The sequence below is a fragment of the Aquarana catesbeiana genome, linkage group LG01, assembly GCF_042186555.1.
Source record: "Aquarana catesbeiana isolate 2022-GZ linkage group LG01, ASM4218655v1, whole genome shotgun sequence".
In the NCBI taxonomy this organism is placed as follows: Eukaryota; Metazoa; Chordata; class Amphibia; order Anura; family Ranidae; genus Aquarana; species Aquarana catesbeiana.
Window position 1 is genome coordinate 523,732,830 of NC_133324.1, and position 13,073 is coordinate 523,745,902.

At 42.3% G+C, this 13,073-nt stretch overlaps 1 protein-coding gene across 4 annotated transcripts in view; it reads right to left on the reverse strand.

The window, feature by feature from the left end:
• Positions 1-876: 876 nt before the first annotated feature.
• The window catches only part of LOC141104723 (potassium voltage-gated channel subfamily V member 2-like), a 117,446-nt gene continuing 105,249 nt past the window's right edge, over positions 877-13,073 (reverse strand). For 3 of the 4 annotated variants that reach the window (XR_012235504.1, XR_012235502.1, XR_012235503.1), the window contains exon 3: positions 9,757-9,882. Coding sequence is in view for 1 of the 4 variants with exons in the window: in XM_073594423.1 (XP_073450524.1) it covers positions 9,619-9,882 (264 nt within the window). In the remaining 3 variants the exon portion in view is untranslated. Of the gene's footprint in view, positions 9,883-13,073 lie in introns of all 4 variants that reach the window. The other variant, XM_073594423.1, reaches the window with a different exon arrangement.

Sequence of the window (13,073 nt, forward strand, 5' to 3'; positions counted from 1 at the left end):
TACCTTCAAAATATGTTTTTTGGCTTATACTACATTGATGGTGTTTTTGTTTTTGGTTTTTTTGTGATTGATTTCCTTCTAATTGTTTAACTACTTGAGCCCATGTCAATTCTGACACTTCTCACATAGAAAAAAAAAAAAAAAAAGGAAGTAGATTTGTATGTACAGCAATTACTTTCCTGAAAGCACAGGCTCTGGAGAAAAAAAAAAGTTGATCCTATTTTGTTATGCCTCACAATATTTGTGCAGCAGTTTTTCAAATGCAATTTTTTTGTAAAAAAAAAATAAATACACTTAAAGGGGGTTGTAAAGGCAGAAGGGTTTTTTTTATTGTAATGCATGCTATGCATTAAGATAAAAAGCCCTCTGTGTGCAGCAGCCCCCCTCAACCCCCTAATGCTTACCTGAGGTTCCTCTCTGTCCAGATATCCACGAGTGTCTCAGCCATACGAGATTCTCCCTCCTGATTTGGCTGAGACACAGCAGTGGCGCCATTAGCTGCTGCTGCTGTCAATAAAAGTCAGCTAGCCAAGCGGTAGACTGAGGGGGTGGGGGTCCGTGTCTGAATGGACACAGGGAGCTATGCCTCGGCTCGGGTGCCCCATTGCAAGCTGCTTGCTGTGGGGGCACTGAACAGGAGCGAGGGGCCAGTATCACAGAAGAGGGACCCGAGAAGAGGAGGATCCGGACTGCTCTGTGCAAAACCAACATGTTTGTTATTTTTATAGGGGGAAAAAAAAAAGACTTTAAATGAATTTTAGTGCACACAAACACAATATAATACCCAGTTTTTCGTAACGTATAAAAGATCTAAAAATGTGCACGCCAATGGAATGGCAACAAACTATGGTACCTAAAAAAAAAAAAAAAAAAAATCTCCATAGGCAACACTTTAAAACCCTTTACATGTTACCAGTTTAAAGTTGTACAGGATGTCTGGTGCTTAAATTTATTGCTTTCCTTCTGACATTTGTGGCGATACCTCATGTGTGATGCGATCACCGTTTACTTTTGCATGCGGGACCTACATTTGCACATGGGGAGGCACTTTACATTTTTTTTTTTTTTTTTTATTTAAAATTATTTTTCGTAATACTGTCCTTCCTAACAGCCTCCAGCTGTTACTTAAAAAAAAAATCTACTGAGCTGGCCAGAACTAGTACTTGAGGGAGTCTATTCTACACTTTCACTGCTCTTACTGTGAAAAAGCCTTTTATGTATGTGGAAATGAAATCTCTTTCCCTCCAAACATAGAGTGCCCCGTTGATCTTCTGTTGTCCTTTGTAATGAACTATACGTCAAGTTCACTATATGGCCCACTTATGCGTTTATACATGGTGATCATAGACCCCTTAATTGCCTATTCACAAGAGAGAAAAAAATTTTGTCCAGTTTAATTTTTCCTCATGTCTCCTATCAGTTTAGTTGCCCTTTGCAAGTTTTCACGTTCCCCAATCTCCTTTTTGTGTATTGTTGCCCAAAACTGAACTACATATTCAAGATGACGTCCTACTTATTCTTTGTGCAGGGGCAAAATTATGTCTCTCTATTTCTGAAGTATATAAAGCTTTTAATACAATAACCTATTTTACTTGCTTTAGAAACGGCAGCTCTAGGAGTTTGATAAAAAGATCAACATTTTTCTTTAATACAGCAATGTATTACTATTACATTCTATAACAAGGTAATTATTTGTAGCTGAAATTTCTGTGGGATGGAGAGGCAAAGCCATAGTGATGCAGGCTGCAGCAAACCTCCTCGGCAACAGTTGCTGTGGAGTCACTCCTGTGCAAGTTGGGAACGTATGCAAAATAGTGCATTTTCCGGACACACACAAATGTTCTGCCCTTTAGCAGATGCACAGCGTTGCCAGTAATTGCCTACTTCATAACCAGGCCAATTCTGACATTTCTCTCATAAATGTAAAAATATGCAATTTTTTTTTGCTAGAAAATTACTTGAAACCCCCAAACATTATTATTTTTTTTTTTTTTTCCTGGTGCCTCCATGGCAGCATACCTGTGATGAGCTCCGCCCCAGACTCCCCCCCCCTCAGGATAGTGAATCAATTATAAAAGAGAGAACCACACCCCCCCTAGCATTCTTTTTTCCTCATACCTGATGGATAGTGGTGATGTGTGTCCTTGCCTCTGCCTCATGCAGCTTTCGTCTGGGTTCATGCATCTCCCAAATGCTGTCCCTATCCTTGGGCTGCTAAAAGCGCTGATAAGGTGGGGAGCCCCTTCTGAAGGTCTTTTGGGGTGGCAGCTGTCTCCCATCATGGAGCATTAGTTCTGCTTATCGGTTCTGGCTAGTACCACGCTATGGGGGCAGGTAAGGCAAGTTTCTTTTCCTATCTGAAACTTACTGCTGCCATATTTTGCCTTTTATAGGTTCTTAAAAAAACAAAACTTCTCTTTTGGTATTTTATTTATCTCTATCCTTGATGGCTTCCTTTGGGTCCAGTGGTGTTCCTTGTGCGGCGGCGAACGCGCCACCGACGTCTCCCTTTGACTGGTCACCGTGTTTCCGGAAATCATGGATGGGTCCGGAGCGGTGCCATCTGCCTTACGGCACATGCGCAGGAGCCTGACCTCGGGTGCCATTTTGCTTGAGGGAAAAACCTTGCCATTTTTCCCTCACTGCAGGTATTGAAGGGGATGGGTTCTTAGGTGGGATCTGTGTCTTCCCCTCCTCCCCTTGTCCTACTTTAGAATGAGAGGAAGTTAGTGGAGCACTCTGCATTTGATCTAGCAGGTCCTTTCTCTGAGTGCTCCTGGTTCCCTAAAAACGTTTTCTCTGGTGAGTAGCTTCTTTGTTGTAAAAATGTTATTTTAAAAAAATATATTTTTGAAAGGAAGTAGTATAAGGTTTATTATTATAGTTTTCTGGAGCTTTAGAAGTGTGTATGTTTTAAAAGGGAAAGATTTTCTCTTTTACCTTTCCTTTTTTTCTGTTATTATCTCTCTTGTAGTCTGTTTCCACGTTCTCTGCTGCCTATCTACCCTCGCTTTCTTAGGTAAGGACATACACTTTAATCTCGTGTTCCTGAAGAAGAAAAAAAAATAAAAAAAATTATTTTTTTCCTTTTTTGAACTTCTTATTTTTTGGAATTAAGAGTGCCTTACGCTGTTACTTTTGTTTCAGCCCTATGCGCCAATACAAGTCTAACAAGACTTCTGGTCGCTGCAGCAGTAATTCCCAGCCAAGCTCCAAACACAGCCCTTCTGGTGAAAGGTCCACATCTAAAAGACACCGTTCATCAAATTCTCCCAGTCGGGAAAGCTCTGAGAGGTTTCAAGCTTGCGGAGCCATCCCTATGGCAGATATGCTGGTCTGCAAGGACTGTTTCGGAGTCATCTCACACTAGAGGAAGCTGAGGCTCAAGTGACAGGTTTAATCAAGAAAGTCGTCAGGGACTCGGTGGCATTTATGTCAGTCACAAACGCCATAGGGGTCTGGACTGAAGACATCGAGGTGGCCATTCGGCAAGTTGTGCCAAAGGATGATGATATAGAGGCACTGGGGGAGCTCAAGATATCAGCAGACTTTGTGGGAGAGACAGCAGTCAGTTCAGTAAGATATGCAGCTAGGGCTATGTTGCATAAGATCATGGCCAAGCAGGACCTATGGCTGAAGCCTTGGGCTGTATATGCATCCTCTAAAAGCAAAGTCCCCTGTCACGAGAACGTCTTAGTTGAGAAGGAATGCTTCCGGATGACTCGAGGGAAGTCGGGGTTTTCTTCCTCAAGACGGAGGAGGTCAGACATTCTCGAGTTTTTCCTTCAAAAATCATTCCTCCAGGAACAGGAATGTCTCACGGTTCCGGCAGAACAGATAGCCTAAAAAAGATTTGGAGAAACACTCAAGCCACTGTCTGGAAATCTAGTAAGCAATAGAATCTCCCCAATTCCCAGGATGGGGCAAAACCGTTTTGATGCAGGGCCACCTCAAGCATTTCCGGTCGGGGCCAGGTTGATTCGATTTCCTGGGGTCTGGTCCAGCCATTGCAAGGATTCCTGAATGGTATCCACCGTCCATTTTGGGCATTTCTAGACTTCTCAGTCCATCCCCGTAAGTTTTTTTTTTTTTTTTCCAGGGCAAAGTTCCAGTCTCCCTGCAAGGGCAGGAGACTCAAAGGGCTCTGGGGAATGAAGACCAGGAGTGGATTTGAATCCTCTATTTCTCTCATTCACTTAAATATTTGCAAGTTGGAATCCTTACTAAGATCATCCAAGATGCCATTAGGCCTACTGAGCCTATAGTTTTCTCCTTGAAGAAGGGCTAATTCTAGGTCTCTATTCAACTTTGATCCTATTTTTCAATGCTTGTAGTACTTTAAAAGTACTTTAGTTTGGACATACCAAAAAGAGGATGATGTTCTAACCCAGGCTACAAAGATTCAGACCCCTGTATAGTGTTCTCAGGCCTAGCACCTCTCAGGGGGAGAGGTATGAGAGTATTTCACTTCTTGGTCGGCATGTTATTGCTTTCCCAACCTGCAGCAGCCTCTGCTTCACAAGAGAAGTCCTGCTTTCCTCCCTTTCAGAATTCGGGTGGCTAGTAAATGGGGGGGGAAAGAGTCTTCTCATCCCATCCCACTCATTCATTTACCTAAGTGCTCTTCTCATCACCTCAACCAGAACGGTGTGTCTGCCTACCCAGAGGGGAGCAACTATTTTTCAGAAGATCAGTTGCGTCAGCTCGCTCTCTCACTGCGACGTCAGGCTGTTTAAGTTGATTCGGGACCATGTCATCCTGCATCCCGATGCTGCCTTGGGCTCATTGGCTCCTGAACTTTTTTGTTTTTTTTCAAGGAGGCTTCTTGTCGCAATGGAAGAGACGGTACTAGGAAGATAGGACTTTCCCACTACGAAAATAGCCTCGGACCCCCGGAAGATGTGGGTGGCCTATCTAGCCTTAGTGGGCCTGGGAGTTCATCTACAACAGAGGCTGGTCCTGTTTCGCTTGGACAATAGGGCGGCAGTGCCATATATGAAACAGGTACTCACAAAATCCCATTATTGAGTTTAGTGGTGGAACCTGCTGGTATTGGGGGCAGTTTACCTTCCGGGTCACCAACACGAGGAGGCAGTTTATCTGTCCTGGAATCGGCAAGACAGCAGCGAGTGGTCTCTTCGCCCCTCGATATTCAGCTGGGTCATGACTCTCCAGGGTCCTCCGGAAGTCATTCTCTTTGCCTCATTGATGGAGGCCAAGTTACCAAGTTTAATTTTGCGCCTGCCTCACCCTCAAGCGAATGCGGTGGATACCCTCTCGAGTCCTTGGCGGTGCAGGTCAGCCTTTGGCATTTCCTCCAAACCTGTAATCTCAAGGTTTTTCCTCAAATTGTTGAAGGAGCCGGTCGAAGTGGTGGCAACACTCCCCTTCTGGCCAAAGAGGCCACGGTTCCCGGCCATTGTATCTCGGGGCCTGTCGACTCGTCAAGATTCCGATTCTACCTTATCTTCTCTCTCAAGTGAGGTTCATTTACTCAGCACCTCACAAATTGATCTGGCATGGTTGGATACTGAGAGGGAGAAATTTCCAAAGCCCTAGGCTGCTCAGTGAAAGTAATGTCAACACTTGTGGAGGCCAGAAAACCTTCCACGAATTCTGAGTACGCAAAAGTCTGGAATGGATTCAAATTGTTTGCAACTTACAGGTGTTCGGATCCAGCGGTCCCTTCTTCCTCACTCCTCTTAATTTTTTGTACAACCAGGCCATACCCTCGTCTCAGACCAAGTTCGTTCTCTGGAGGCCCAGGTAGCAGCTATTTCTATAGTGACGCAAGAGAGATGGGGGAGAAGACTTGCCTTTCATCCAATTCTTCAAAGCAGTTTCGACCACCTGTGAGGTTTTCTTTTCCTTCTTGGGAATCTGCTCTTTGTCTTGGGCTGTCAGATGGCTCAGCCTTTCGCCCCAACAGAATCCTCCCATCAATGGAACCTGACACACAAGACTACCTTTCAGTTGCGGTAACTTCTGGTAGGAAGGCTTCAGAAGTACAAGCCTTTGGAGGCAGAAGATGTACACATATCCTTTTCCGGTTAAGAGAACTGCAGACAGTGCAAGATTTTGACCCCAAGGTACCTTCCCGGGCTACTCTCTCGGTCACAGCCCATTGATCTCAATGTCATTCGTTCCCATCTGTGCGTCTTTGAAATGCAGCGACTTTGAAAAGGTGCCTACACTTCTTTGATGCGGCTTTGGAGTCACACCAATGGAAACGCTGCCCAAGATGGTGTTTACCGCATACATTCGGGGCTTTGCCTGCTAAGGGATAAGTGTCACGGTACCAATTTAAGCCAATGCTTGATGGCGGCCAAACCAGAGGGACTAAATGGTAAAAGCCCATAGTTAAATTCTCATACACCTGTAAGGAAAACCTTACCTGAACGGTGCCCATTGTTTCCTTGGTAGCGTCCGGCTACCAGGAAGAGTTGACAGTCATGGCTTGGCAGTATAAGCAAGTGGATTTACAGCAAACTGACATTAAGAAAGACAAGGAGGTAGCGCTCTTGGAAGTTTGGGTCTTACCCTTCCAGTTCCACGATCAGGGTCTTTGCAAGGTTTGAACATTTCCAGAGTCCTAAGATGTAGTCTACAGCCTACAGCACCCTTTGGTGCATCAAGCATTTTGTTCACACTCCCTTGGGGTGAGAACAGAAGGAAGGAAACAGCCTCAAGAACGATTGCATCCTGGATTTGTAAGCTGGTTCAAGGGCGTATAGGGCTAGAGGGTTGGATCCTCCAGTGGTTAGAACCGACTCATCAAGGGCAGCTTCTTCGTCCTGGGCGACAACGTCTCTCTGGAAACAATGGGCAGAGCGGCTACTTGGAAAATCTCAGTTCACGTTAATGCGACGTTATAGCATTTGATCCAGGGGGCTCTCCTCAGTGGAGTTCGGAAGGGGGACAATTGAGTCGGCTCTCTCGATTCCTTAATATATATTTTTTTTTCGTTATAAGCATTTCCCACCCAGTTTTTGTAGCTATTTATTTTATCACAGGTATGCTGCCATGGAGGCACCAGGAAAATGGAAAATTGTATCATACTTACCGTAATTTTCCTTTCCTGGTGCCTATCCATGGCATCATACATGCCCTCCCTTGGTATTCGATGTAACGGGAGAATGCTAGGGGGGTGTGGTTCTCTCTTTTATAATTGATTCACTATCCTGAGGGTAGGAGTCTGGGGCGGAGCTTATCACAGGTATGCTGTCATAGATAGGCACCAGGAAAGGAAAATTACGGTAAGTATGATACAATTTTCCGTTTTTTTTTTTAAAGCAGAGGCCCTAGAGAAGTAATTGGTGAGTGTTGCAATTTTTTATGTCACACAAAGTTCATACAACGTTTTATTTAAATGCACATTTTTTTGGAAAAAATACACTTTAATGAATGTTACTGAGCACAAATTCAATATTTAATACTCATTGTTTTAAGCAAATGTGATAAAAAATTAACACAGTTGTAATGATTAAAGCAAAAGGAGAACCCCCCCATTAACATGATTACCTTATGAGGTCTCTTTCCCTTTGTTATGAGATATGGAGACTGGTGGAAGATCCTGATCTCGAGTATCACGAGGTGTAGTGAAGGTTTATATCTATCTATCTATCTATCTATCTATCTATCTATCTATCTATCTATCTATCTATCTCTACCTGAATAATCCCCAAAGAAACACTCAGTCTGGGTTCACACCTATGCTAATTGGATGTGGCTTACACTGCATCCAATTCGCATAACATTTTAAAATCTATTAGTTTAAATGCATCTGGTTCACATATGTGCGTTGTATTCGGACTCCGCATTGCCCAAAAAACGTGTGCATTTTCTAGGCAGTGCGGTGCGAATTGCAGGCACATATTCTTCTATGGGAACGCATCTGATTTGCAGATGCGTTCCGTTGTGAGCAGGCATTCTCTCACCCTCCTCACTACATCTCCCCCTCTCCCTGCTCAGCTGATCCTCACCTACAACGGAGAGGAAGCGCTGAACAGCTGTTTTTTCTCTTCGCAAAGAAAACAGAGCTGGAATTCGCACCGCACATGTGGAGAAAGTGTTATATGGACTCGCCTATCACAGGGTGTAATTACTTTGAACTGTTTGGAAGCAAGGTGTGCAATACACTGAATGAGCGCTGCTTTTGCTTTTTTGATTAAAACTGTTATCATTTTAAGCCTATGTGATATTGAATGTTTTGTGTATATATAGCAGCTGCTTATATGTTTTTATCTATGGCAATTTATTTTCCATAAGCGCTGGATTAGTGATTCATTTTGCTTTTAGGTTTACTGTAATACTCAATTTTGGTAATACAGTGGTACCTTGGGTTACGAGTAACGCGGTTAACGAGTGTTTTGAAAGACTAGCAACTTTTTTTTTTTTTTTAAATCCTGACTTGGTTTGCGAGTGTTGTCTTGCAAAACGAATAGGATTTAAGCCAATGGGGTGTGCAGTACCGCATTTAGCCAGAGGTGCGGAGGCGCCGGTGACACTTGGAACGGTTCGGAGCCATTCGTAAATACTCCGTTTCCGAGGGTCTCCGAGTTCAGCCGAGCTGTCCCTGAGTATTTCCGAGGCTCTCCGGTGCCCCCCCCCCCACCTCTGGCCACATGCGGTATTGCATGAAATAGAAGTCAATGCGGAACAAATTATCTTCGTTTCCATTTACTTCTATGGGGAAACTCGCTTTGATATGCAAGTTCTCTGGATTACAAGCATTCTCCTGGATTACAAGCATTCTCCTGGAATGCTCGTAATCCAAGGTTCCACTGTATATAAAAGATCAAGTTGTGTCAAGTAAACAGATGCCAACCTATTATTAGAATGTCATGCCTGTAGAATGGCAATGAACAATGGTAAATTAAATTATCCAGAGGCGACACTTTAAAAGAACAGGAGGCCTGCTAATAGAATTATTGTCCTCACAGTGACTTTCATGGTGATATCTCACATGTGTGGTGCGATCACTGGGGCAGAGCTAAACAAGTTTGGGGGGTGTGGCCTGGCTGGAGCTCGGGCCAAGACTGCCACGTATTCTCTTATATTGGATTTGCAGCGATGTGCGGCTCAAGGGATATTTTCTTCACTACTTCTTAGATCCTTGCTTGTACCTCAAAACCTATCTCTCTTTACTGCACCTGTAAAAATGTTATCCAGTTATTTTAATACTACAAATTTTAGTACTGCATCATGTATTCACTAATATAAAGATAGTTGCTTTTAATCTGGAGATAGAGTAGAGCCCCAGTTTACCTATACTGGTAAATAGATGTTCATGGGATCAGAATTATGATTGACACATGTGACATCTAGAGCGGTGTGTCATGGTAATGTGCGTATTACATTAGTAAATGTTAAATGCGTTAACACATTACAGTGCCATTCATCACCCCAATATATCAAGTCAATGCAGCGCCAATGCACATGCATTGCAGCGCACCACAACACATGGTAATGTACTACTTTGTGTTATGGTTTGCATGCCAAAATTGATGCGGGTCTTTCTTTTGATAATTTTGGTGCATTGTCAGGTTCCATCATGTAACTTTAAAAAAAAAAAATGCGTTAATGCAATGCACCAGGGTGCCAAGATCTGAATAGGCCCTAACTGTTTCTTTGCTCTGGGGCAAAGCATGTTGTAATCTTCTTAAGAATTCTCTCTTTCAGCCTGATTTCTGTTCCAGGGTTCCAGACACTGGTAGTTTCATGTGCTTTCAGCTTTGCATAGAAGTCAGAAAATCTGTTGTAGAGTATGGATATTGGCATGCCATTTAGGATGATCCCAAAAGATATGCAGAGGAAAGCTACAATACGTCCCAAAGCGGTATCAGGAACTGTATCTCCATATCCTACCGTGGAAATGCTTACCTAAAAAATGGAAAATATTAAATCAACACTATAATCTAACACATACATTTCAATGATATAAAAACAATAATATAAAAGGGCTACGTTGAACGTTTTTCAAGCAACAGTCTGAAAGTAAGCAATGGGGTAACTAGATCCAAAATGTAATTATGCATTAACTGTATATATTATTTGGGTGGGTCTCCAACAAATGAAACAAAATTAGACATAAAGGTTATATAGGCACCCTTTAGATAAAATAGCACTGTTCGCAAAAAAGAAGAAAAATACTGAAAAAAATGCCATGCAGAAATATGTACAGAAAGATCATGTGGCTATATTTAGGAAGAATATCAATCTGCATGCATTTTTAATGGTTTTAGTGATGAGGGAATTTCCCAAAATATGATTCACCAGGAAACTGGTGAATCCATCGAAAATTCAGCAGGCCCTATGAAGCATCATTTCATTGCAATGTTTTAACAGCCGCAAAACAAACTATTGTGAAAGCATAGCTCTCTATTTCGCTTACTTGGTGGAAGTTCGGTCATGGTTGCATAGTTGGTAAGGCTGAATAAAGATACTGGTCCATCCAAGTCAACCCATAGTTACATAGTAGGTGAGGTTGAAAAAAGACACAAGTCCAACCTATGTGGTGTGTGTTTATGCAAATATCCAGACGTCATTGGGAATTTTTTTTAATTGATAAACTAAACTATTATATAGCATGCCTAGGTTTAAAAAACTAGGTGATTACCATGCCATTTCAAATAGGAATTGCTGGGTGTTTTCGTGCACCAGATGCTACTCGTCCCCCCCCCCCCCCCCCCCCCCCGAAATATGGTTTCCTGTTAGGCTATGCTACATGGACCTAAAAGGACTGCAATAACCATGTTAATGTTAATAACCATATTAATAACCATGTTCCCTTTAGTTTTTTCAACAAATCAGCGCATGATCAGAAGAAGTCACTGGGATAATGTTTCCAAGCATGGTAGCCCCTCTTTAATATTTGTAACGTTTATGTTGTGTACACACGAGCGGACTTTCCGGCAGAAAAAGTCAGACAGAATGAATCCGTCGGACATTCCAATCGTGTGTGGGCTTCATCGGACCTTTTCTGTCGAAAAATCTGACGGACCTTAGAAATAGAACATGTTTCAAATCTTTCTGACGGACTTGATTCCTATTGAAAAAAACGTTCGTCTGTATGCTAGTCCGATGGACCGAAAACGACGCAAGGGCAGCTATTGGCTACTAGCTATTGAACTTCCTTTTCTAGTCCGGTTGCACGTCATCACGTTCGAAACAATCGGACTTTAGTGGGATCGTGTGTAGACAAGTTCGTTTTGTCGGAACTCTGTTGAAAACTTAAAAGTCCTTCGGAGTTCAGTCGAACGAGAAGTCCGCTCGTGTGTATTAAAAAACATTCCTTCAATAAAAGCATAAAATGAGAAAAATATAAAATAAACACAGCAGAATCATAAGTCCATTGCACAGTTTTAAATGACATTGTTGTCTTTAGGGCTCTCTTGTCCAGAGTCAGTATGTCTCTGGACATACTGAAATTGTCTTCCCTTATATAAAATGTCTCTTAGAAATAACCAGAGGAAGGGTAAATTTCAAGATTCATGTTCATCTGTCAATATGGTACATCACAATCAACTGCTTAGATATGTTATCTATTGGAAATAAATTATTAATAGGTTCACAGTTAGATACCTTCCTTCAGCTGCTATACCTTAGGCCAATTTACAAGCCATTACAATACAGTCACTAGCCACCTGTTTGCATGCTGCACAAATAGCATGCATCAAGAACCTTTTCAACTCCTATATTGTCCAGTGTACATCAGCTCCATTATTGGAAGAACTACAGTATTGTATAACATCTAAGTACCAGCATGAGACTGTCACTATATGCTGAAATCATTGTACTCTTACTGCTACAGACGATATTAGCAGGTTGGGAATGCATATTCACCATGGACGCGACCGCTGTCATTGTTGTACAAAAATCCATCTCCCAGCCTGTCTCAGTAGCAGAATGAACAGTTCATGTATTCATTCATTGGCAGCCCACATAATACAAGTAGTTGCAAAGTGTAAACAGATGGTAGAAAAGAACACTTGGAGAAACTACAGAAAGACTAAGCGAAACAGCAGAGAGAAAAAAAACAAAACACAATAAATGATCAAAAGATACAGGGGCAGTTAATCTGCATAGAACTAAGAATAATGTAATTCATTTATCTGAATTTCCTCTCAATATACCTCATATTGCACTACTGAACATAGGTTTACCTTTCTCAGTAGAAAGAATGGATTAATTTACAGTATATAAGGATGGCACCTCTTCCTTAGATGAATGTATCTGAGATTCCTACAGTGTCTTGCAAAAGTATTCACCCCCTTGGCATTTTTCGTGTTTTGTTGCCTCACAACCTGGAATTAACATTGATTGTTTGAGGATTTGCATCATATAATTGACAGAACATGCCCACAACTTTGAAGATGTTTTTATTTTTATTGTGAAGCAAACAACAAATAGGACAAAATAACAGAAAAAGTCAATGTGCATAACTATTTACCCCCCTAAGGTCAATACTTTGTAGAGCCACCTTTTGCAGCTATCACAGCTGCAAGTCGCTTTGGATAAGTCTCTATGAGCTTGCCACGTCTTAGCACTGGGATTTTTGCCCATTCCTCCTTGCAAAACTGCTCCAGCTCCTTCAAGTTGGATGGTTTGCGCTTGTGAACAGCAATCTTTAAGTCTGACCACCGATTTTCTATTAGATTGAGGTCTGGGCTTTGACTAGGCCATTCCAACACATTTACATGTTTCCCCTTAAACTGCTCAAGTGTTTTAGCAGTGCGTTTGGGGTTATTGTTATTGCGTTTTCTTTGATGGACAAAAAGTTCAATTTTAGTTTCATCAGACCAGAGTACCTTCCTCCATACATTTTGGGAGTCTCCCACATGCCTTTTCACAAACTCAAAATGTGCCATTTTGTTTTTTGCTGAAAGTAATGGCTTTCTTCTGGCCACTCTGCCATAAAGCCCAACTCTATGGAGCGTACGGCTTATTGTCGTCCTATGTACAGATATTCCAGTCTCTGCTGTGGAACTCTGCAGTTCCTCCAGGGTTACCTTAGGTCTCTGCTGCTCCTCTGGTTAATGCCCTCCTTGCCCGGTCCGTGAGTTTTGGTGTGC